Source organism: Engystomops pustulosus, chromosome 2 (assembly GCF_040894005.1).
Source record: "Engystomops pustulosus chromosome 2, aEngPut4.maternal, whole genome shotgun sequence".
Lineage (NCBI taxonomy): Eukaryota > Metazoa > Chordata > Amphibia > Anura > Leptodactylidae > Engystomops > Engystomops pustulosus.
In genome coordinates, this window is record NC_092412.1 from 68,284,774 (window position 1) to 68,309,816 (window position 25,043).

The 25,043-nt window shown below is 44.7% G+C and overlaps 1 protein-coding gene across 2 annotated transcripts in view; it reads right to left on the reverse strand.

Moving 5' to 3' along the window:
* Nucleotides 1-486: 486 nt before the first annotated feature.
* The window catches only part of TMBIM6 (transmembrane BAX inhibitor motif containing 6), a 49,534-nt gene continuing 24,977 nt past the window's right edge, over nt 487-25,043 (reverse strand). The window contains exons 1-10 of one of the 2 annotated variants that reach the window (XM_072135193.1): nt 17,842-17,976; nt 7,301-7,387; nt 5,160-5,268; nt 4,858-4,978; nt 4,340-4,388; nt 3,672-3,769; nt 3,297-3,376; nt 2,711-2,811; nt 2,459-2,534; nt 487-1,487 (exon numbers count right to left, since the gene is read on the reverse strand). In XM_072135193.1, coding sequence (XP_071991294.1) covers nt 1,464-1,487; nt 2,459-2,534; nt 2,711-2,811; nt 3,297-3,376; nt 3,672-3,769; nt 4,340-4,388; nt 4,858-4,978; nt 5,160-5,268; nt 7,301-7,356 — 714 coding nt within the window. In that variant the 5' untranslated portion in view covers nt 7,357-7,387; nt 17,842-17,976 and the 3' untranslated portion in view covers nt 487-1,463. Of the gene's footprint in view, nt 1,488-2,458; nt 2,535-2,710; nt 2,812-3,296; nt 3,377-3,671; nt 3,770-4,339; nt 4,389-4,857; nt 4,979-5,159; nt 5,269-7,300; nt 7,388-17,841; nt 17,977-25,043 lie in introns of those variants that run through there. The other variant, XM_072135194.1, reaches the window with a different exon arrangement.

The following is a 25,043-nucleotide window of genomic DNA, read 5'->3' on the forward strand; positions in this document are numbered from 1 at the left end:
TCTGCTTGCTGTCCTTCTTTAGGTAGTTTCTATGTTTACTTCCAGTGGATAGAAATCTGTCCATGATAATGTGATGGACATGCAAGTGCCACAGAGAGTAATCAGAGCCCATCATATCACCATGGACATATTCTATCCACTGGAAGACAACATAGAAGCTTTCTATAGCATGACAGCAAGCAGAGCTTGTCAAGGATTGGATTCCTTACACAAACCATTTCAATTGTTTGCTGAAAGAGGACAACCTCTTTAAGCTTAAAGATCCAGTTGCTAATTACAAAGATGGCCTTCATGAACACACAGTACTTCCACTCCCATAACCCACAGAAACCATTTTATCTACTACATATTACATCAAGTTATTATCAATACTTTTTTTGTGCAGGTGTTTCATTTTGATTTGCCTTCTTACACAATAAGTGAGGACACAAATGGATTTGTGTATTAAGATCTTCATTGTTGACACTTGATCTGGCAAGCTGGCAATTCCTAGCAAAAAATGATGGCAAAGGGAGGGGGGGCTGTACAGATTTTTTTTTTTTTTTGCTCTAATATTTATACAGTGCTTAAGTCATTCCTACTTCCTTCATGGGATGGCAACTTGATCGTTGAATAAACACAAGATTTGGCAGAAAGCAGGCAAGCAAACACAGCTTTAACAAGTCAGGTTTGAACAATTGTGTTTCAGCCAGGCACAAACACAGCAAAAGTGACAGGGCCTCCACCAGTCCTTTCTTTTACGAAGGAGCACCAAATTATCCGGATATGGACTGTAAGTGCAAGTGGTTAAAAACTGCTAGAATAGCAAAATGGTTAAACCAAAAGTCCCAGAGGCAACGGTGCTCAGACAAAAAGAAATGATTCGATTCCAGTAAAGTTGTTACAGCCGTCACACGTCTGTGGCACTGCCGAGAGATCCATACTTGCCTGACGGTGCAACAAGCAAGATGACAGAAGTGCAGAACAGGAGGAGCTAAACCCACTTTGCGCAAAACTCATGAGTATTCAGTGTGCCACATGTTAAATTCTAGATCAGATAGAATAGGGATTAAGAAATGCTTCCACAGCAATTTACATATGATGCACAAATTCAAGCATAAAACTGGTCAATCTTGCCTTAAAAAGAGACTTGCTCAGGAATATTGTGCCTCAAGTACGAATCTAAGAAATCTCATAGTCATTTAGCTTCCAATGTAGGCGCGTCATGGCAATAAAACTGACATGATGCTTTAAGCAGAAGAAAACAAAAACGATAAAAAAAGGAAATCTCACAAGATAAGCAAATTTCAAAGGGTTTGGAAAAAAAAGCTATAGAAAAAAAATGACAAAAACATACACATGGAACTTTTATCCTATGTTTTTTCTTACACCATGAAACACAGAGCTATAAGAAAGAAAGACAAGAGGAGAAAATATGGAAATGAAAAATGGCAACAGTAAGAGTGTGTCCGGCTGTTGTCTGTTTATTTTCTTTCTTTCTTCTTATCCTAGAAAAGAGAATGGATAAGCGTTACTGTGACATCTAGTCATACAAGCCAGAAAACCCCACATTCTTTCAACTATGTTACCACAGTGCTCCTTGATGAGATGTATAATCACAAGACTCCTGCAGATGATCACTTCCTCAATGGTGATCACTACATATATATCAGGAGACTGCTGCATATTATCAGTAACTCAATGGTGATCCCCGCATGTATTTCATGAGACTGCAGCAGATGATCACTTCCTGAATGGTGATCCCCGCATGTATTTCATGAGACTGCAGCAGATGATCACTTCCTGAATGGTGATCCCTTCATGTATATCATGAGACTGCTGCAGATGATCACTCCCTACAGATGATCACCTCCTCAATGGTGATCCCTGCATATATATATCATGAGACTGCTGCAGATGATCACCTCCTCAGTGGTGATCCCAGCATGTATTTCATGAGACTGCTGCAGATGATCACTTCCTCAATGTTGATGCCTGCCTGTAGAACATGAGACTGCTATGGTCGGTCATTGGTTTCAGCAGTGTGATGTCATCACTAAAATTTAACAGACTTGCTGGAGAAGGAGTTATTGCCATCCTGTCGTAAATAAGTTTCCCTGTATTTATCAATCTGTTGTGTTAATGTTTTTTTAATATCCTTTGATGATCACTGCCTTGTATGTAAAAAATGCTGTGAATTTTCTGCTTCGTTCATAAACTCATGTCTAACGAAGAGAACTAGTATTCTCGAAAGCTCACCATCAAATATACATCAATTAGCCTCAATAAAGGAATCACCTGGTTTCTTCACTCTTCTTTTATCCCATTCACTGCTTTTAGTGAATACCATTCTATACCATTCTACCCCAAACCCTTTATTTAGAGAGCCATGTTTTCTCAACACTGCTATTGGGTTACTGACTTCCATAGTCAGCGCACGCATTTATTTGTAAGGTAGATAAATATGCAGGACTCATACCTTCTCATTCATAGCCAAAATTATCATGAGTTTCCTGAAGATGGTTATGAAATCAAGAAACAGGTCTACGCAGTGCCTAAAGCAAAAGAAAACAGAATTCTTAACATATTCTCGTGTAACAATGATCATGGGTGGTAATACCAGTAGATGATAAATTAGAGCACATTAGTGGGTGAGCACATTTGCATTACATTGCCGTTTCACACAATGCAGGTCTAATAACCTATAAACTAAACAGAAAGGAGGTCTTACCATACATAATCTTTGTCTCCCCTCTCGGCTTTATCGATAATGAGTTGGGTGTCAAACAGAACAAATCCGCACATGACCAGAAGACCGACGTACATGTGCATCTGAAAAGTAAATATAAAAAGCTTTTAAAGCGTCAACGAACGGTATCTAGTTGTTGAAGCTGCCTATACCATATAATATCAGATCTCAGTATGCAGAGAATGGAAAGGATTTTACAGTATTTACATAAGGTTTATACAAGATATCATGAGATAGGTCATTGGTAATAGATGGATCGGGGTGTGACACCTGGCTACCCCAATAATTAGCAGCTTACAGAATGTGCAGTGGCCGCAAGAGTACTGTACCCTACAAATAGTGGATCAAAAGGAGTATCTGGTGATGCACCCCTACCAATCTCTTGATGATGATCTGTCCCATGAATAGGCCAATAATACAAATTGTTTGGAAAACCCTTTTAACATTATGCAATGTAGTGATATCTCCAGGTACAAGTACTACAAGCTGTAACTCCCCCCACCCCCCACATTGCAGTCAGTATAAAAGGTCTCTAAAATCGCTCGTGTAAAGCACTGTAGTTACTTACTTTGAAGAGGAAAACTGATCCAATGAAGATATTCACCAAGGAGGAGATGGTAAGAAGGCTCAGAGCGGACATCAGAATACCTGAGGATAAACGTATAGGATGTGGGATACTGAATACAGCATAATAGAGACAATCCTGGACATCCAAGCTACACAAGAGTATAAGTCTGACAGACATTCAGGCTACAGCTAATACAGGGAAATTATAGGAGTTGTCTATATGCCCTGTATGCATTTAATACATCACCACAATAACATGTATAGCTGGGGGTCACAGTGAGGGACATCTTTACTAAATACAGACTGTCCATAGCAGAGAACTCCAAAACTACCAATTCACAGAGGAGGTGAGATCCCCCAGAAGACTAGCTCTTACCTCCCAAGAAAAGAAAGCTGCGACTTCTTGAGTAGAGGGCACTGAGAGTAAAGCAGATGAAGATCACAGATGTTCCCAGGAAAGCAGTAGGAATGATGCTGGGGAAAGAAAACACATTGGTAAAACGAGAGGAAACATTAACTAACCAGCTGTGTTATAGCAAAAGTGGAATGGTTGATGAGCAGCAGTGTGTATCAGCTTTCCCTTTTCCATCCTTTGAGACCTGTTTGTCACCCACGTGACACCCTTGCTGCATGATGGACTGCACCCCACAGGTTCACAGGACCGGAAACTCCTATAACAAAGTTATGAAGAGCTCACAGCTCAGGACCCCCCCTGTCTGTATACTTATGAGAAAATAGCCACGCACACATGCCCCTCTCCCCCCATACAGCAGAAGGCTCAGTCGCTAAATTATCTTGTGATGATGTGCCAAAGCATTATGGGATTGACAGCAAAGAGAGAGAGATGAAATTACAGCAGAGAGACTCAAAATTCTATTATTTTCTTGAGCAGAGTAAAAGGAGCACTATAAAAAAAAGTAAGTGAAGCAAGGATAAAAGAGCAGAATTTGATATATAGTAAGGTGGGAGGCAGATGAAGGCAATGTAGTGTTTCTGCAGGATGTCTACTTTAAGAAACAACAGTAACTATTCACATGCAAATACCTGGGGTTTACTGCAATACATAGGTTTAAGATGGGACCCAAGCCACAACCTGGAAGACAAATGGAAATTTCTGCTATTAATAGTGAATAGTGTTATCTATATATACAGCAATAACTCTTTGTTACCCTGCATGTGACCATGATAAGACTACTTCTAAAAGTGATCTCTACAGAACAAATATTATCAAGCTACTGTGAGACTAGGTAGCAAGATTTATGGATTATTTTTTTTTTAGAAAGATAGGTGGTTTTTAAAAATTTTTTTTAAATTAAACCCTATTAAAACATTATAAAAAAAACACTGCTGACACATTCTCTTATATATGATTTAGTCAGTTTGATTTAATTGCTGGAAATGTCATCAATGAATATATGAGCGGCTAAATATGTCACAAGAATGTGCTGTGTAGAGAAGTTTCATCCTGGCCTTTATACAGGCGAGCTGATCCAATGAGAGAGACTCCCCCCTCCAAAAATTATTTACTCTGTTGTAGATCTGTGTAGGCAGAAAATACTCACCAGAGAAAAAGGCGAAAGCAGCCAGAATTCCCAGGCGTTTCTTCTCATTTTCGGAGCTGTGAGGAGTAAACATTAGCCATAACATGGTGCCCAGGGTGCCCGCAAAGACTAGGAAGTTGCCCTGCATGGAAAGATGGCACATAGATTATCAAGAGCTGTCAGCTTAGCAGATGCTAGACAGTACAACTCATGCCATGGGGGTACTCGAAGCAAGATCATAGAGCCGAAAAATGGCAAGCAATCTGATGCTTGAACTAGCCCTACATGTACAAAAAGTATTATATAGTATAACAGCTACTCACCTGCAGGAATCCGAGCACCACATTTGCATAAGCACCAGCAGCAGCCACCAGCATACAGAGGGCAAAGGCGCTATACACTCGCTTCAAGTGCTGCTGTGTGGAATAAGAACTAAAACAGAGGAAAGAAACGGGTTAAATCACAGCCACTCCGCATTTTAGATGACTTACATGATCACGCTGTTCGGTCACATTAAAAAACAAAACATTTTTTACAAGCAAATCTTAAAGCAAAAGATACCAAAACGTATCAACTACCAAACAAGTCATAAAGGGAACCTGTCATCAGCTTTCACACAACTAAACTATCAGGTAGGGTAAGAAATAGAGTACGGAATGCATTAATGGAGGTTAAAAACTGGTTTCTTTATATACAGGCAGTCCCCAGGTTACGTATAAGATGGGTTCCATAGGTTTGTTCTGAAGTTGAATTTGTATGCAAGTCGAAACTGCATATTTTATCATTGTAAATCCAGACAAATGTTTTTTTTTATCCCAGTCAAAATTGGAGTTTCAAAATTTTTCGCTGTAATGGGATGAAGAATTATCAATAAAGCTTCATTACAGACACTTTACAGCTGATTATTGCAGCCTGGAAGTAAGGTAACATCCAGAGAGCTTCACCAGAGGTTACAGTGGGCAGAGAGGTCTGTCTGTAACTAGGGGGTCGTCTGTAAGTCGGGTTTTCAGTAAGTCGAGGACTGCCTGTAAAATATATATTATCCAAAGTCATATGCAAATGGGCTGAAAAGAGTCACTTTGAGATTCTGGAGGGAGGCATAATTTTGGCTGCCCCTATCTTGGGCTCTAATGGACCTAGAACCATACTCCTGTATCATATTAAAAAACGTGATAACTGGAGATACTGGCAGCCATCACACAGTTGGGAATGCGAGCTGCAGATAAGGATCCCTTTCCTGCCTTTATCTCTGGTTTTGTAAATCACAGAACCGCAATGATGATGGGATTTGGAAGATGAGATTATGAACTTTTATATGGTTTTAGGTTCTATAGAATGCAAGATGGCGCCATCTGATGCAAGATAGCCTCTAAAAGTTACTCACCATTTGAATAACACTTAGGAGGCGAATTATTTTTATAGGCAAAACAGATTTTATGTAAAACATAAAAAAGCAATAAAGGACATTTCAAAGCTTGCCTGGGGTTATAAAAGCTGGTGAGAGTTTGAGAGCACAGGCAGTGCCCTACTTAAGGACACCTGAGTTACAGACAATCTCTAGTTAAAGACGGACCCCTCTGCCCTCGGTGACTCTGGACAAGCTCTCTGAATGCTTTACTATAGTCCCAGGCTGCAATGATCAGCTGTAAGGTGTCTGTAATGAAGCTTTATTGATAATCCTTGGCCCCAGTACAGCAAAAAATGTTTAAACTCCAATTGTCATTGGGGCCAAATTTTTTTTTTTGCTAGTTCTACAATGATAAAATATACAGTTTCGACTTGCATACAGATTCGACTTAAGAAGAGAAGTAATAATCATCTCAGCACCATCTGCTAGACACTTTGCAAGCCCCTGCTTGTCTGATAAGCTGACATATCATGCGACTCCTACAGCCAATCGATAACTGTGCTGGTGACAAGTTGACACCACTGAGGTCGCTGCCCAGTGACTGCAGAGGTCACATAACCTCACAAAACGTAATGGCAATATTGTGTGCCTAATGTCCTCAGGACTTAGTAACCGAGCCTCCAATTGTATTTTAAATGATTTACTGAATTGTTTTATGGAAGAGTCCTCCCAAGGAACAGACGGTATTCAGATACAGACACAGATAAAACACCCGATTACTGAGGATACAATATCGACTCCAGTAAACGGGGTTCTGCTCACCTGGATAAACAATCCTTAGATGATAAAATCTAATCCTGCCCTTAAGAAGTGGCATAAAAGCTACAAGTGAATGGACACAATTAAGTCCCACAGCATCTAAGCTACACATAGCTAGCAAAAGAACATAACACATCTTTTAGAAATCAAAATTGTATAAGGCATTTACAGAATGGAAGTAGAAAAGTGTCCTCTCCATAGCATGTTATATAACAACCTATATACCTGCTATACATCACTACATGGACTGTAAACAGACATCGGAAAGACGCAGAACAACCATAGTAAAACACTTACATGTGCGAGAACTTGAGGAGTGCATCAAAGTTGATATTCCGGTCAAGAAAATCCATGGTGGACAATGGTCGTCTCCTGCCTGAACTCCTGTAAAGTTGAAATAAATTGAAGTTAAAGTGGTGACTGGTTGGATAAGTCAGCGCTCGATGTGAATGGCGAGGGGGGAGAGTTCCTCTGTGCAGCTGCTTTATTCGGCGAGCCAGGTATAATGATCATAGTGAAGATTCTTCCGGGTGACTCAGACTTATGAAGGCCCTGGGGACATCTTGATCTAGATGGTGCAATTATTGCAGGCTGTTGCAAGAAAACTATAGGCTCAAGCTTTTCCTAAGAGAATAGAAATTGCCCTCGTCATCGAGTCCCGCCCCACAACACTCATTAAGAAGGGTAATGATTTCCCTTGGCAACAACCATGATGGCACACAAGTATCTATGGAATGGGAAGGAATACATGCGATTCATAATAAAAAGAGTATAACAACACGTGGGAATGTTACATTATTAACCCCTTAAGGACGGAGGGTTTTCCGGCTCATTTCTCGCTCTCCAACTTCAAAAATCCATAACTTTTTCATTTTTCCGTGTACAGACCTGTGTGAGGGCTTATTTTGTGCGTAACAAATTTTACTTTCCCGTAATGTTATTTATTTTAACATGCCGTGTACTGCGAAGCTGAAAAAAAATTCCAAATGTGGAAAAATTGAAAAAAAACCGCACGTGCGTCACGTTCTTGTGGGCTCAGTTTTTACGACTTTCACTCTTCGCTCCAAATAATACGCCTACTTTATTCTTTGGTTCGGTGCGATCGCGGTGATACCAAATTTATATAGGTTTTATTGTGTTTTAATACATTTTAAAAAATTAAACGAATGTGTACAAAAAAGAAAAAAATTTTTTTGCCATCTTCTGACGCTAATAACTTTTTCATACTTTGGCGCACGGAGCTGGGGGAGGGGTCATTTTTTGCGAAATGAGGCGACGTTTTCATTGCTACCATTTTGAGGTCTGTGCGACATTTTGATCATATTTTATTTCATTTTTTATGTTATGTAAAAAGGTGTAAAAGTCGCATTTCGGACATTTGGGCGCCATTTCCCGCCTCGGAGGTCACCGCCGGCCGTAACCGGTTTTATATTTTGATAGATCGGGCATTTTGGGACGCGGTGATACCTAATATGTTTGTGATTTTTACTGTTTATTATGTTTTATATCCGTTCTAGGGAAAGGGGGGTGATTTGAACTTTTAATATTTTATTAATTTTTTTTATTTTTTAAACTTTTTTTTTTATTTTTTTTTTCACTATCTTTTAGACCATCTAGGGTACATTAACCCTAGATAGTCAGATCGCTCCTACCATATACTGCAATACTTCTGTATTGCAATATATGGCATTTTTGCAGCACATTCATTACAATGAGCCACTGGCTCATTGTAACGAATCTGCAGCTGCTAGATAGCCTCGTGTCAAAAGAAGACACGAGGCTACCATAGCAACCGATCGCCGCCCCCCGATGACGTTCGGGGGCGTGGCGATCGAAAAAAAGATGGCGGCGCCCACGCGCCGCCGTCTTTTAAACGCCGCCCGCGACTTTGCGGGCGGCGTTTAGAGGGTTAATAGCCGCGATCGGTGCAAGCACCGACCGCGGTTATTAGCGGTGGGGGTTTTGTGCAATATGCAAAAACCCCCACCTCTGTATGAAGAGGACTCAGCCCGTGAGCCCTCTTCATACAGCCCTTATACCTCTGCGCCGTAGAGCTACGGCGCAGAGCGTTAAGGGGTTAAAGGAAACCTACCATTTCAAATGGTAGGTTTAAGCTGTAAACACCGAGCACCAGCTCAGGGTGAGCTGGTGCCGGTGCTTAGTTTCGTTAGTGTTAAAACCGCGGTATCGCGGTTTTAACACTTTTAAACTGTATAGCAGAAGCCGCTTCGGCGCTGCGCGCGACCGTGCGCGCGCAACGCCTGCGGCATTTCCTATGTAGGCGCGCGCACGATCAACGCCGAGGCAGTTTATGCTATAAAGTTTAAAAAGTGTTAAAACCGCGATACCGCGGTTTTAACACTAACGAAACTAAGCACCGGCACCAGCTCACCCTGAGCTGGTGCTCGGTGTTTACAGCTTAAACCTACCATTTGAAATGGTAGGTTTCCTTTAAATAATAGACAAATCAATGATTTTTCATACTAGAAAACACTCGAGGAGTATTACAACAAACACAGGCCAGCAGAGGATGATGAGGAGAGTAAAGAACTACAAGGAGAGGGCCTGCAGTCACAAGTACCTGACATGCTGTGTTTTCCTTTACACATGTGAGAGACAGACATCAGCTACACAAGTACCCGACATGCTCTCTCCTCCTATACACATGTGAGAGACAGACATCAGCTACACAAGTACCCGACATGCTCTCTCCTCCTATACACATGTGAGAGACAGACATCAGCTACACAAGTACCTGATGTGCTCTCTCCTATACACATGTGAGAGACACAGACATCAGCTTCACAACTACCTGACATGCTGTGTTCGTCTATACACATGTGAGAGATAGACATCAGCTATACAAGTACAGGCGGTCCCCTACTTAAGGGCACCCGACTTACAGCCGACTCCTAGTTAAAGACTGACTCGTCTGCTCATTGTGATCTCTGGTGAAGCTCTCTGGATGCTTTACTATAGTCCCAGACTGCAATGATCAGCTATAAGGTGTCTGTTATGAAGCTTTATTGATAAACCTTGGTCCCATTACAGCAAAAAAATTTTGAAACTCCAATTGTCACTGGGGCAAAAAAAAATAAAAATGTTTGTCTACAACTACAATTATAGAATATACAGTTTCGACTTGCATACAAATTCAACTTAAAAACAAACCTATGGAACCTATCTTGTCAGCTACACAAGTACCTGACATGCTGTGTTCTCCTATACACATGTGAGAGACAGACATCAGCTACACAAGTACCTGACATGCTGTGTTCTCCAATAAAGATGTGAGAGACACAGAAAGGCTGAGACTGGCCGCCTGCACCAGGAGTGTCGCATCATTATACAGACAGTCAAGCACTGGGGTTGTGTGGATGTGCCCCACACTCATGAATTAGCTGGGCTGCTGAATATTAAAATGGCTTAATGTACCCATCTCCGGTCTTTTGCATAGAGGTTTAGGAGCCGACTGTTAAGTTAACAGGCATGTAAAGGGATGACTTCTAATTGCAGTTTATGAAAATCTATTTAGTTTTGGGGGTTGATATGCCTGACAGGACCTCATGGTAGATGGGCTAAACCACTGCAAGTACATAACAAGTAGGTGGTACCCACAAATGTATTTTTTATCATCTTTGGTATTGGCATTATGTTAGAACAGGCCTGGAGTAATATATGATAAGTGAAGGTCTGCTACAAAGGCGGCCCCTTCCGTGTTCTTCATACAATCTGCTCAATAGTAAAGTCTTCTGTCAAGTGGAAATGGTACCTCAGGTAAAGGGCAAGTTCTTATAGTATTTAAGAGCCCCTGTGGATAGGGCCTAACTTCGTGATTGGTGGGGGTCTCTGTGATGAAAGGAGAACGGCAGTCTGACGGGGTCAGAGGTTCCTCAGTGGAAGGAATGGAGGAGAGGGTAGCACATGTCAGTTCTGCTCCATTCAGCTCGAGGGAGCTGACAGATTCCGGAAGTGACCCCGTACAAGCCCCGTTCTCATGATCCTGTGGATAAAGCCTAACTTGTAGGTGGGAAGACCCCTTTAATGATATTTAAACACTGTACATTTTACAATAAATTAAACTCAATCTTTTCCAGTAGAGGCTGCCCTATTATTGGGCATTACTGAGCCAAAGTAGATCAAAAAGGAAAATTAATATCCAGTTAGCCCGAAGGGTATTTGCATGGCAAATAAAGATTATGCAAAACTTCAAAAGGCAAAACCTGGAGGCGCAACTGGCACTGTGCAATGGAAAATATTAACTATACTGATGACTTGGTAAAATGTCACAATGGAAAGTTCCCTTGTAAAGAAACATAGTTATTCAGTATATGCTCTAGTGTAAGTCGACCAGAGTATAAGCCAAGGTCCCCAATTTTGCCACAAATAACTGGGAAAACTGATTGACTCGAGTATAAGGCTAGGGTGGGAAATGCATTGGTCACAGCCTCCCCCAGTAATGAAATGCCCCATGCAGCCAGCCGCCCCTCCAGTTGAAATGCCCCATGCAGCCATGAAAGCCACTCATGAAATGCCCCATGCCAAATTCTAGTGATGACCTGCCCCATACAGACAGCCCCCCTACTGATGAAGAAATGCCCCATGCAGCCAGCCCACCTACTGATGTAGAAAAGCCCCATGCAGTCAGCCCCCCTACTGATGTAGAAAAGCCCCATGCAGTCAGCCCCCCTACTGATGTAGAAAAGCCCCATGCAGTCAGCCCCCCTACTGATGTAGAAAAGCCCCATGCAGTCAGCCTCCCTACTGATGAAGAAAAGCCCCATGCAGTCAGCCCCCCTACTGATGAAGAAAAGCCCCATGCAGTCAGCCCCACACTGATGAAGAAATGCCCCATGCAGCCCACTCCCCCCCCCCCCCCCCACCAACCAACTGATGAAATGCCCTGCAGCCCCTCCACATATAAAAATAAAATAAACTTACATACTCACCTTCTGGCGCACCCCATGGCTCCTCTTCTTTCTTCTCTTTGTATGGAGTAGTGGGCAGAGATGTGTCATGCGCTCTGCCCGCCCTCCCACACTGCGGTGCCATCAACGGCATACCATACGCCACCCCAACACAGTGTGAACCAGCGGGCAGAGCGCAAGGACTCATCACTGCACACTGTTACAAGCAAAGAGAACAAAGAAGAAGAGCATCGGGGAGCTGCGCAGAGCGCAAGATTTTAGCATTGCATAGTAGATACGCTATGTATATTTATTTGCTGCACACTGACGACATTTAACACTGACGCATAATGGGACATTTTCCAACTTTTTGTATACCAGCTATGGAATAATTGCAATTACTAGCAAGCTGCCATTAATTATGATTATTTCCCCCTCACACCATCCCCATGCCAAATGAGCGTTGAGGGGCGTGACCAGCAGTGGAGTGGGCTGGTGCGTGGCGTCAAGGGGCATGGACTTTATCATACTCCAGTAGACACGCACTAATGTATGTTAAATGTCCCCTATAGACTTTAATGAGGCATTTCCCATTCAGCCTATGCATATCAGAAGAGACTTGCGTTGGAAATGGATTAATGAATAAGTCCCAGTGAGTTTCACAAGAGCCCAAAGCTGTATGGCTGCATATGCCCAATATTAGAACGGGCTTACAGAGCGGTTACAACCCCCTCCATCATAACAGGATGAAATAGCATTATCACCTAGCTAGTCCATTCATACAAAAGCAACTGGATACCCGTTGTATAATCAACTAATCCCATAAAACCTGCATAATCCCAGGAAAGAGGCTGGAAATCCAGAACAGAGCTCAGGTGAATGGTACTTTTTAAAAATGCATTGCGATTCAGAGGGCGATAACTCTTTTACTGTGTAGTTGGTTAAACACCCAAGGGGAGAAGCCGGAAAATCAAGTTCAGCCACAAAGAGTTGAATTTCCTTGTGTTCCTGTAAAGATCTGTGTGCTACACTGAAGTATCAACAGCTAGACCACGGCCCCATGTATTTCTATGGGCTCATTCACTGGGTATGTTTAGCATGAAAAAAAATATAATATATATAAAAAATATAATTATAAATAAAAATCGGAAATCAATTTTATTTAAAAAAAATAAATAAATAAAAATGCTCAGCCCTACAGAGAAGTAAACCAAACCTCAGATGAAAAGTTCCCCTGGACTCCCCGCAGCTGCAGCGTGTTGTGTTACCATATATACAATTGTTCTACAAATTCCTGAGCGTGCAGCCGTGGTTGTCACAGATACCCCCATTTCTCCTCTTAGTTCAGTAAAGGCTTATGCAGTATGAGTGCAGGATGCAAAGATGCAAGTGTCCTACAGACAAGAGGGTCTCTATCTAGGGAGAATCTCTCTCTATGTAGGATTAACAGATGGGTGCCCTGATCCTTATGTACCCGGGGAGCTGCTGGCAAAAGCAACCTGGCTTTAAACTGGCCATACAAATTATTTCTATCCATATTATGTTATCCTATCCGACATCAAGTCAAGATAGAGCTGAATAGAATTGTCATACGGAAATAGAAGGTTGTAAATGTGGGCGATTCACCCAGTGGTTGTAGCCATGAAATACTTGTGTATATGTCTACAGACTCTCCTGATGATAGGCGAGAGTAGGGTACGGCAAGTTAGACTTCAACACGGTCTAGGCAGCTTTGCCATAGCCTTCTCCTGTCCCTATAGAAAACTCAGCCGAGCCAGGTGTGCATGTGTATGAGGAGAGACATCTCTGATGTGTATGACCAGACCACGCTTAAAGGGGTTTTCCCACAAAGGAAAGTTAGGCCCTTCTCTGACGGAGATCAGTGAGCGCAGCCATCTGCTCCATGAATCTGCCGGAGTGACAAGGGGCACTCAGCACTGACACCCCCACTGATCAGCAAGTTAGGCCCTATCCAGTGGATCCAGGGCCCAACTTTCCTTTGTGGGAAAACCCCTTTAAGAGGCATTTCACATCAGCAGCTCACTAAGACTCAATGGTAAGGGGGGGGGGATTTATCAATAGCTGGTGCATGATGTACACCTCACCCCCCTGCACCCACCAGATATATTGTGAGGATTGAGCGGACTGATATATCCGGTGGCCATGGAGTGACAGACTACAGCTAGTGCGCAGAACTATCCTCTCCGCTGCTGGCCACCGCCTTTACGCCTGAGGGTGAAGACACACATGGCGTTTTTGGGCCGTTTTTACTAAGTGCGTTTTCAGATCGTAAAAAACGCATGCGTTAAAAAACGCATGCGTTATTTGAAAACACATGCGTTTTTGTCCGTTTTTTTAATTGCGCAAATTCGGAAAACCGGACAAAAACGCATGCAGTAAAAAATAGTTTTTTACTATCTGAAAACGCACTTAGTAAAAACGGCCCAAAAACGCCATGTGTGTCTTCACCCTAAGGGGGAAAATAATAGCAATTCCTGCCCCTCAGGCTTTTCTCAGGTGCCGGGCCAGGTACAAGCTGAAGAGCAGATCTAGGCAGGAAGAACCTGGCGTAGAACTGAGCCGGGTGCATCGTTTGCACCCGTGCAGCCTCCGATAGATCCGGTGGGTGACGGGTTTATGATGCATCCCTTTCACAGTTGTTGTGAATGTCAGTCAACTATAAAAAGTTTTAAGAGGTGGCTGCAGAGGCCCTGCTTTCTTGATATGTAAAGTTGTGCTTTTTTTTTTTTTTTTTAAAAATAACTAAAAGGTTTTCAAAAACTGGTTATGCAAATCATTTGTAGATAAATAGTATGTGGATGACAAGTACCGAAACTCAAACTGCCTCACGGCGCGTACACACGTTTTTGGGACGCGTTTTAAAGTGCATATGTTTTACATGTTACCATGCGCTGGGCTGCTGTGAAATGGTTTTTCTTCATTGCTGGACGTGTAGCTGTGAAAATGTTAACACAACGGCTAACTTCTCTTACTGCTGAGGCTTTGCTATGACAAGCAATCACCTAGATACCAATGGAGCAAACTACACAGTGGTGGAGATACTATATTCTATCCATTTTATTATCAGACAGATCTAGTAAGCCTCGGCTACTGTAGTAAATGGAAAGAAGAGGTTATGACAACAGGACAAGAATACACAAAAATCTACATAGGGGTCGTATATTACAAAAGCGAAGATAATTAGAAAACATAAAAAAAGACTATTTGCAAAGTTGCTTCATAGTATTACATGTAACATCCGTCACGTTAGATCCCTTGTGGCTGTACACAAGTACACACCTAGGAATGTCAGCTCTTAATCATTACCCACTTGTTGGCCCTTGCAGAAGAGCTTGCTATTATTTTATGAACTTGAGAACTTGTATTTACTTGGTATCTTTAGGACCTGTAATAACCGCTAGTACCTATTATGGAAAATGCTTTTAACTCAAAGCAAAAAAAAAAAAAAAAACACAGGATTGGTCAAAGTTCACAAGAAAAAAAATACTTCAACAGGGAAATAAGCTATTGACCGACAGGGAAAGACCTACGGCCCTTGTGTTGTTGAGCCGGTTACAATTCCGCACAGGAGCCGGTATGACTACATGTAGCAGCATTCTGTCACAGGCAGAGGTACAACTGCTGCAGCCATATGTTACACATCATTCTTTCTGTTGCAGTCATATTGATAAAGGGAATTTACTCTGTAAACAGTAGTATTCCCATTGTATGATGCCCCAGGTCCCCCCAAAGACCCCACTCATCAAACTGAACTATTTAAACAGGTATTTAAAAAAAAAAAAAGCAAAAAACAAGTGCCAAAACTTGAGGACTTAGAATGTTCTCTTAAAATTAGTAATATCTTACCACATCCAGAGCCTCTTCAAAGGGGTTGGCTATTTCACATCATGTTATTTGTAATGTGTGTGTAAGGGTGATGCCACACATGGCGTTTTTGGTCCTTTTTTAGTCAGTTTTTTCCCAATTATCTTAATAGATAAAACAGGTTGTAAGCAGCCAAACGCATGATAAACTGCCAAAAACAGACTGAAAACAAATGTTTAAAAAGGGACCAAAAACGCAATGTGTGGCATCACCCTAAGTGTTGGGGGCAGGATATTTGGAAATTTAGCAATACACATCTTTATAAAATTCTGTTCTGCTTTCCTGATATGTAAAGTGCAGCTGCCTGTCTTTATCTGTTCAGTCAGATATGCCTGTCTATTAAATGGCCGCAAATGGAGGGTCATGTGATCTCTATCTGTCCATGAACAATCACCGTGCCGGGACCTTATGCTACTATTCATGATCGCTATAAGGTTCTGGAAAGTAAATTGGTCATGGACAGTTAGAGACCAAATGGCCCTCCACCTGAAGCCATTTTAGGGTCAGGAATGTCTGGCTCATGAGGTAAAAGACATTTCTGAACCAGGGTCTGTACTTTACATTTCAGGAAAGCAGTGAAGAACATTTTATAGAAGTATATTGGTAAATGACCTAATATCCTGCCCTCACACATTACAAAAAACATGTGGTAAAGTGGCCAACCCCTTTAAGCCGATATGCACGCGGCCATATGGATCACTTTTCAACAGAGCTTAGAGTCTAAAGTGTTCTCTACATATTTCACCTTTTTTAGACACACATACATTTCCATCCAACCTGATAAATCATAAAACATCCAACTATATTGAATTGTTTCACTAATGGATGAAATGTTGCAGGTAAGTTTCACAGAAATATTATATGTTAGAGTCCATGTGAAATTTCCCCATGTGATGATGCAGCTCATGTCAGCAGAATATTGAAGTGTCACATAGACATAGTAAAGCTCAGCATGTGAGGCTGCATTCACACGTTCCGTTTCATAACGCGTCCAGACAGAACAGGGAGCGTCTCAGCCCGATCCCAGAACCACATGCAATTGGTAACGATTACTCGTAGTTTTGCATGTAAACAATGCTAAATACTGGGTGCTACTTACCAATCTTACGAGTTTCAATGGAAACACACCAGCAATCGGACTGAGCCCCGGCCACCTATATCTGCATTGCATAAACAGAATGTGTGAATGCAATCCCAGTTCTGTTCAGTAGCTCTAGAAAAATCGGACCGAACCCAACATTGGGCTCCAACAGGAGGCAAATTCTCAGTAGAATTGTTTAATAACATTTCATTTTCTGTATTTTGACCCATTTATCTCTTTCCACATGTAAATCACGTGTGAAACAGGCAGCAGCCACTAGATACTCTGGAGCAGAAACACTTATAGAGGATCTACAGAAAAAGTCACTATGATAATGTTTAGGTCACTGAGAGTCTCTCTTAAAGGGGTTGTGGAAGTGATAAAAAAATGTCACAAAGTTTCTCCTTGGTAGAATGTGTGTCCTTCAAACACATGACACAAATATAAGGAGGGGTCACGTTATAGGGTCACCAGAACATAGTGAGGTATGACAATGACGCTTGGTCAGGTCCACCATATGGCGGTGGCATTGCCACACACATCTATCTGTATATACACATTGTACAAGACCCTCACCCGGACGTACGACACAATGATTCTGGTTCTTTCATTTACACAGAAATCCCCATGAGGATCATCACATCCACTGAAGATTTATCAAAGTTACACATAGAAATCCTGTCTGTTTCCCATAGCAATCACGGTGCAGCTGTCATTTCCCACAATCACAGGAGCTATGTAACGTGGGCTGTGATTGGTTATAGGCCCCAGGTGTGCTGTCAGTATTGCCATAGTGTTGCAATGCTGTCATCATGTTGTGTAATGCTGCCAGTCACCAGGCCTCCATGGACGGATACATGGACGCCAGGGCCAGGCCCGCGGTTACACACAGTAATGCATAGGCACAATGGCGGCGCCACCCTCCTGCGTTATGAGGACGTGCGGCAGCTCCCGCCAGCACTCACCTGTGTGTGACTAGAAGACTCGGTGTCGCCTTTCCGTATGTCCCTTCGCTTCCGCCGTACGTGTCACAGTAGCAACAGCAGATCCCAGCAGCAGCAGCGGCCCCGCCCCTATACACTTTGTTCCCACTGCAAGAGCGCGTGACGTAACGTCTGCAGCCTTCTACTCAGGGACGACCATTGGCTGCCGGCTACGTCACTTACTCTATGCCAACCCATCAAAATCACCGAGAGGTGACGTTACCTCCTGCTTTGTTTTTATGCCACAACAGCGCCCCTAGTGGAAGTAAATAAACATAGCCTCTATTGGTGGTAAAGTGGAGCTCTACTGCGATAAGAGCGGGTGCAGTTATGTATTTGGCCACTAGATGACTCTGTGATATATGACTGGCTTCTGGTGACAGATTCAGACGAATGAATAAATCAGGGGTCAGGAATAGAGATGAGCGAACACTAAAATGCTCGGGTACTCGTTATTCGAGACAAACTTTTCCCGATGCTCGAGTGCTCGTCTCGAATAACGAACCCCATTGAAGTCAATGGGAGACTCGAGCATTTTTCAAGGGGACCAAGGCTCTGCACAGGGAAGCTTGGCCAAACACCTGGGAACCTCAGAAAAGGATGGAAACACCACGGAAATGGACAGGAAACAGCAGGGGCAGCATGCATGGATGCCTCTGAGGCTGCTTAATCGCACCATTATGCCAAAATTATGGGCAACAGCATGGCCATGACAGAGTGACAGAATGAAGCTAGATAGCATGTAAAACATCCAATAATTGACCCTGACACTATAGGGGACGGCATGCAGAGGCAGAGGCAGCGGCAGCAGGCTAGAGAGTGGCATGGCGACATACCCTAAATGGACTCAGGCTTCAAACCAATGGGTGGCAGAGAGGAACCAAAGGAGGTGAGCAAGAAGCGCTCAAATAATATCGGTACATGATAAAAGTTTGCCAGTATATTTTGTGGATTACACAGCAGGGTGGCGACAAAGTTAACATGGAAGCCATGAAAACAACCCAAAATTCTGCCTGACACAGCTCGTTTGATAAGGGGACCATGTATGGAGGCAGTGAACTAGTAGTAGATTAAAGGTGCTGCAGTTAAAACTATGTTAGTTGGATCTTGGCATGGAGCTGGCGCTCCGCTGCCAGGCGAGCTTTCGCCAATCCAAGCCCCTGTCTATAGGCTACTCCCCAAACAGCACTTCTAAGAACCTTTTGTATAAGATCAAGTGTAGTAGCGTTCTTATAAGTTTAGGATATGGCGGGTGAGGGGAATGTAAACAGATGCGCAAGAAGCGCTGAAATAATATCCCTAAATGGTAAAAGTTTGCAAGTATATTTTGGGGATTACACAGCAGGGTGGCGACAAAGTTAACAACTTTGATGTGGAATGCCCTGTAATAGCTCTTGGGCGGTGTGCCTTTTATCGCCTAGGCTCAGCAGTTTCAGCACCGCCTGCTGTCGCTTAGCGACGGCACTGCTGCTGTGCCTAGAGCTACCGACTGATGGCGCCATGCCCACGGATGGTAATTCGGAGGAGGAGGAGGTGGAGGAGGGGTGGGAGGAGGTATAGTAGGCCTTTGAGACCTGGACCGAGGTAGGCCCCGCAATTCTCTGCGTCGGCAGTATATGACCAGCCCCAGGGTCAGACTCGGTCCCAGCCTGCACCAAGTTAAGTGTAGTAGCGTTCTTATAAGTTTGGGATATGGCGGGTGAGGGGAATGTAAACAGATGCGCAAGAAGCGCATGATGCGCATGGAGCTGGCGCTCCGCTGCCAGGCGAGCTTTCGCCAATTCAAGCCCCTGTCTCTAGGCTACTCCCCAAACAGCACTTCTAAGAACCTTTTGTATAAGATCAAGTGTAGTAGCGTTCTTATAAGTTTAGGATATGCCGGGTGAGGGGAATGTAAACAGATGCGCAAGAAGCGCATGATGCGCATGGAGCTGGCGCTCCGCTGCCAGGCGAGCTTTCGCCAATTCAAGCCCCTGTCTCTAGGCTACTCCCCAAACAGCACTTCTAAGAACCTTTTGTATAAGATCAAGTGTAGTAGCGTTCTTATAAGTTTAGGATATGCCGGGTGAGGGGAATGTAAACAGATGCGCAAGAAGCGCTGAAATAATATCCCTAAATGGTAAAAGTTTGCCAGTATATTTTGTGGATAACACAGCAGGGTGGCGACAAAGTTAACAACTTTGATGTGGAATCCATGAAAACAACCCAAATTTCTGCCTGACACACCTCGTTTGATAAAGGGACGATGTATGGAGGCAGCTATATGGACGACTTTTGGAGGTAGCAATGGAGACAACGTGTGGAGGCTGCTATGGAGACAATTTAATTTGGATAGTGCCTGTATGTGGCAGTCCCAAACATTTTTCAAACCAGAGGAGCAGGTAGGTGGCCCTCCAGTAAAATGGAATAGATTGAGTGCCTGTATGTGGCAGTCCCAAAAATGTTTCAAACCAGAGGAGCAGGTAGGTGGCCCTGCAGTAAAATGGAATAGATTGAGTGCCTGTATGTGGCAGTCCCAAAAATTTTTCAAACCAGAGGAGCAGGTAGGTGGCCCTCCAGTAAAATGGAATAGATTGAGTGCCTGTATGTGGCAGTCCCAAAAATGTTTCAAACCAGAGGAGCAGGTAGGTGGCCCTGCAGTAAAATGGAATAGATTGAGTGCCTGTATGTGGCAGTCCCAAAAATTTTTCAAACCAGAGGAGCAGGTAGGTGGCCCTCCAGTAAAATGGAATAGATTGAGTGCCTGTATGTGGCAGTCCCAAAAATGTTTCAAACCAGAGGAGCAGGTAGGTGGCCCTGCAGTAAAATGGAATAGATTGAGTGCCTGTATGTGGCAGTCCCAAAAATTTTTCAAACCAGAGGAGCAGGTAGGTGGCCCTCCAGTAAAATGGAATAGATTGAGTGCCTGTATGTGGCAGTCCCAAAAATGTTTCAAACCAGAGGAGCAGGTAGGTGGCCCTGCAGTAAAATGGAATAGATTGAGTGCCTGTATGTGGCACTCACAAAAATTGTTTCAAACAGAGGACCGGGTAGGTGGCCCTCCAGAAAAATTAAATGCATGAAGTACTATAGCAAGAGCCAGTGGGCCCTGTCAAAAAATAGCCATTTTCCTCTGCTTTACTGTACAAAGAGGAGGAGAAGGAGGAAAATGAGGAGGAGGAGGAGTGGATCAATTATTCAGGTTGAGCTTCCTTCACCTGGTGGAGATTGGAAATTCTGAGAAATCCAGCCTTTATTCATTTTAATAAGCGTCAGCCTGTCAGCGCTGTCAGTCGACAGGCGTGTACGCTTATCGGTGATGATGCCACCAGCTGCACTGAAAACCCGCTCGGACAAGACGCTAGCGGCAGGGCAGGCAAGAACCTCCAAGGCGTACAGCGCCAGTTCGTGCCACATGTCCAGCTTTGAAACCCAGTAGTTGTAGGGAGCTGTGTGATCATTTAGGACGATGGTATGGTCAGCTACGTACTCCCTCACCATCTTTCTGTAAAGATCAGCCCTACTCTGCCGAGACTGGGGACAGGTGACAGTGTCTTGCTGGGGTGACATAAAGCTGGCAAAAGCCTTGTAAAGCGTACCCTTGCCAGTGCTGGACAAGCTGCCTGCTCGCCTACTCTCCCTCGCTACTTGTCCCGCAGAACTACGCACTCTGCCGCTAGCGCTGTCAGAAGGGAAATACTGTTTCAGCTTGTGCACCAGGGCCTGCTGGTATTCATGCATTCTCACACTCCTTTCCTCTGCAGGGATGAGAGTGGAAAGATTTTGCTTGTACCGTGGGTCCAGGAGAGTGAACACCCAGTAATCGGTGCTGGAATAAATTCTTTGAACGCGAGGGTCACGGGATAGGCAGCCTAGCATGAAATCTGCCATATGCGCCAGAGTACCAACGCGTAAGAATTCACTCCCCTCACTGGCCTGACTGTCCATTTCCTCCTCCTCCAACTCCTCCAACTCCTCTTCTTCTGCCCATACACGCTGAACAGTAAAGGACTCAACAATGGTCCCCTCTTGTGTCTCGCCAACATTCTCCTCCTCTTCCTCCTCATCCTCCTCCACCTCCACCTCCTCCGATATGCGCTGAGAAACAGACCTGAGGGTGCTTTGGCTATCAACAAGGGAATATTCTTCCCCTGTCTCTTGTGACGAGCGCAAAGCTTCCGACTTCATGCTGACCAGAGAGTTTTTCAACAGGCCAAGCAGCGGGATGGTGAGGCTGATGATGGCGGCATCGCCACTGACCATCTGTGTTGACTCCTCAAAGTTACTCAGCACCTGACAGATATCAGACATCCACGTCCACTCCTCATTGTAGACTTGAGGAAGCTGACTGACCTGACTACCAGTTCTGGTGGAAGTTGACATCTGGCAGTCTACAATCGCTCTGCGCTGCTGGTAAACTCTGGATAACATGGTCAGTGTTGAATTCCACCTCGTGGGCACGTCGCACAACAGTCGGTGAGCGGGCAGTTGGAGGCGGCGCTGCGCTGCCCTGAGAGTGGCAGCATCTGGGCTGGACTTCCTGAAATGCGCACAGATGCGGCGCACCTTCGTGAGCAAATCAGACAGATTGGGGTATGTCTTGAGGAAACGCTGAACTATCAGATTTAACACATGGGCCAGGCATGGCACATGTGTCAGTCTGCCGAGTTGCAGAGCCGCCACCAGGTTACGGCCGTTGTCACACACAACCATTCCCGGCTTGAGGTTCAGCGGTGCCAGCCACAGATCAGTCTGCGCCGTGATGCCCTGTAATAGCTCTTGGGCGGTGTGCCTTTTGTCGCCTAGGCTCAGCAGTTTGAGCACCGCCTGCTGTCGCTTAGCGACGGCACTGCTGCTGTGCCTAGAGCTACCGACTGATGGCGCCGTGCCCACGGATGGTAGTTCGGAGGAGGAGGTGGAGGAGGGGTGGGAGGAGGAGGAGGCATAGTAGGCCTGAAACACCTGGACCGAGGTAGGCCCCGCAATCCTCGGCGTCGGCAGTATATGAGCAGCCCCAGGGTCAGACTCTGTCCCAGCCTCCACCAAGTTAACCCAATGTGCCGTCAGAGATATATAGTGGCCCTGCCCGGCAGCACTCGTCCACGTGTCCGTGGTCAGGTGGACCTTGTCAGAAACGGCGTTGGTCAGGGCACGGATTATGTTGTCTGACACGTGCTGGTGCAGGGCTGGGACGGCACATCGGGAAAAGTAGTGGCGGCTGGGGACCGAATACCGAGGGGCGGCCGCCGCCATGAGGTTGCGAAAGGCCTCGGTCTCTACTAGCCTATAGGGCAGCATCTCCAGGCTAAGCAATCTGGAGATGTGCACATTAAGGGCTTGGGCGTGCGGGTGGGTTGCACTATATTTGCGTTTCCGCTCCAGCGTCTGGGGTATGGAGAGCTGAACGCTGGTGGATGCTGTGGAGGATCGTGGAGGCGACGATGGGGTTTTTGTGCCAGGGTCCTGGGCAGGGGGCTGACTAGCAGCTGACACAGGGGAAGGAGCAGTGGTGTGCACGGCCGGAGGTGAACGGGCTTGTTGCCACTGAGTGGGGTGCTTAGCATTCATATGCCTGCGCATACTGGTGGTAGTTAAGCTAGTAGTGGTGGAACCCCTGCTGAGCCTGGTTTGGCAAATGTTGCACACCACAGTCCGTCGGTCATCCGGTGTTTCCTTAAAGAACCTCCACACTTCTGAAGATCTAGCCCTCGCCGCAAGAGCCCTCACCACGGGAGCTTCACTAGTTGACAGTGGCGCTGATGCACCAGCTCTGGCCCTGCCTCTCCGTCTGGCCCCACCACTGCCTCTTCCAACCTGTTCAGGTCGAGGACTCTCCTCCGTCTCAGAAGCACTGTGTTCACCCGGCCTCTCAACCCAGCTTGGGTCTGTCACCTCATCATCCTCCGATCCCTCAGTCTGCTCCCCCCTCGGACTTCCTGCCCTGACAACAACTTCCCCACTGTCTGACAACCGTGTCTCCTCATCGTCGGACACCTCTTTACACACTTCCACTACGTCAAGAAGGTCATCATCACCCACAGACTGTGACTGGTGGAAAACCTGGGCATCGGAAAATTGCTCAGCAGCAACCGGACAAGTGGTTTGTGACTGTGGGAAGGGTCCAGAAAACAGTTCCTCAGAGTATGCCGGTTCAAATGCCAAATTTTCCTGGGAGGGGGCAGACTGGGGGGGAGGAGGCTGAGGTGCAGGAGCTGGAGGAGTGGGGATTTCGGTGACATGGGTGGACTGCGTGGAAGACTGACTGGTGGTGGACAAATTGCTCGAAGCATTGTCAGCAATCCACGACATCACCTGTTCGCACTGTTCTGGCCTCAACAGTGCTCTACCACGAGTCCCAGTAACTTCAGACATGAACCTAGGGAGTGTAGCTCTGCGGCGTTCCCCTGCTCCCTCATCAGCAGGTGGTGTCTCACCCCGCCCAGGACCACGGCCTCTGACCTCTGCAGTAGTTGGACGCCCACGTCCCCGCCCTCGTCCTCTACCCCTAGCCCTCGGGTTAAACATTTTTAAAATGAGAGTTATAACTTTTTTTTTTTTTTTTACTTCTTTTTGTTTTTTTTTGTGTTTTTTTTTTTTTTTTTTTTTTTTTTGTGTTTTTTGTTTTTTTTTGAGTTTTTAAAACCAAACAATCCTATCCTATTGCTATGGCTATTTTCTAGCCAAGTATCAAAGGAAGCACACTACTATGCCAGATGAGATGACACTGAGTTATTGCCTAATAGAAATCCAACCCCTACTGAATTTTGCCACTTCGGCCTTTGCTATGGATATGTGCGCCACTAAGCGCAGAACACAGCGGTCGCAAGTCTCACTACAAATTGCTCAGAATTGGCAAGTACATGCACTGCAGAAACTACAGCCACCAGCAGATCAACCAGAAATCAAATATATAGAACGCTACTGTAGGCTTCAAGAAGCTGTTTGTATTCTCCTATGGCTATTTTCTAGCCAAGTATCAAAGGAAGCACACTACTATGCCAGATGAGATGACACTGAGTTATTGCCTAATAGAAATCCAACCCCTACTGAATTTTCCCACTTCGGCCTTTGCTATGGATATGTGCGCCACTAAGCGCAGAACACAGCGGTCGCAAGTCTCACTACAAATTGCTCAGAATTGGCAAGTACATGCACTGCAGAAACTACAGCCACCAGCAGATCAACCAGAAATCAAATATATAGAA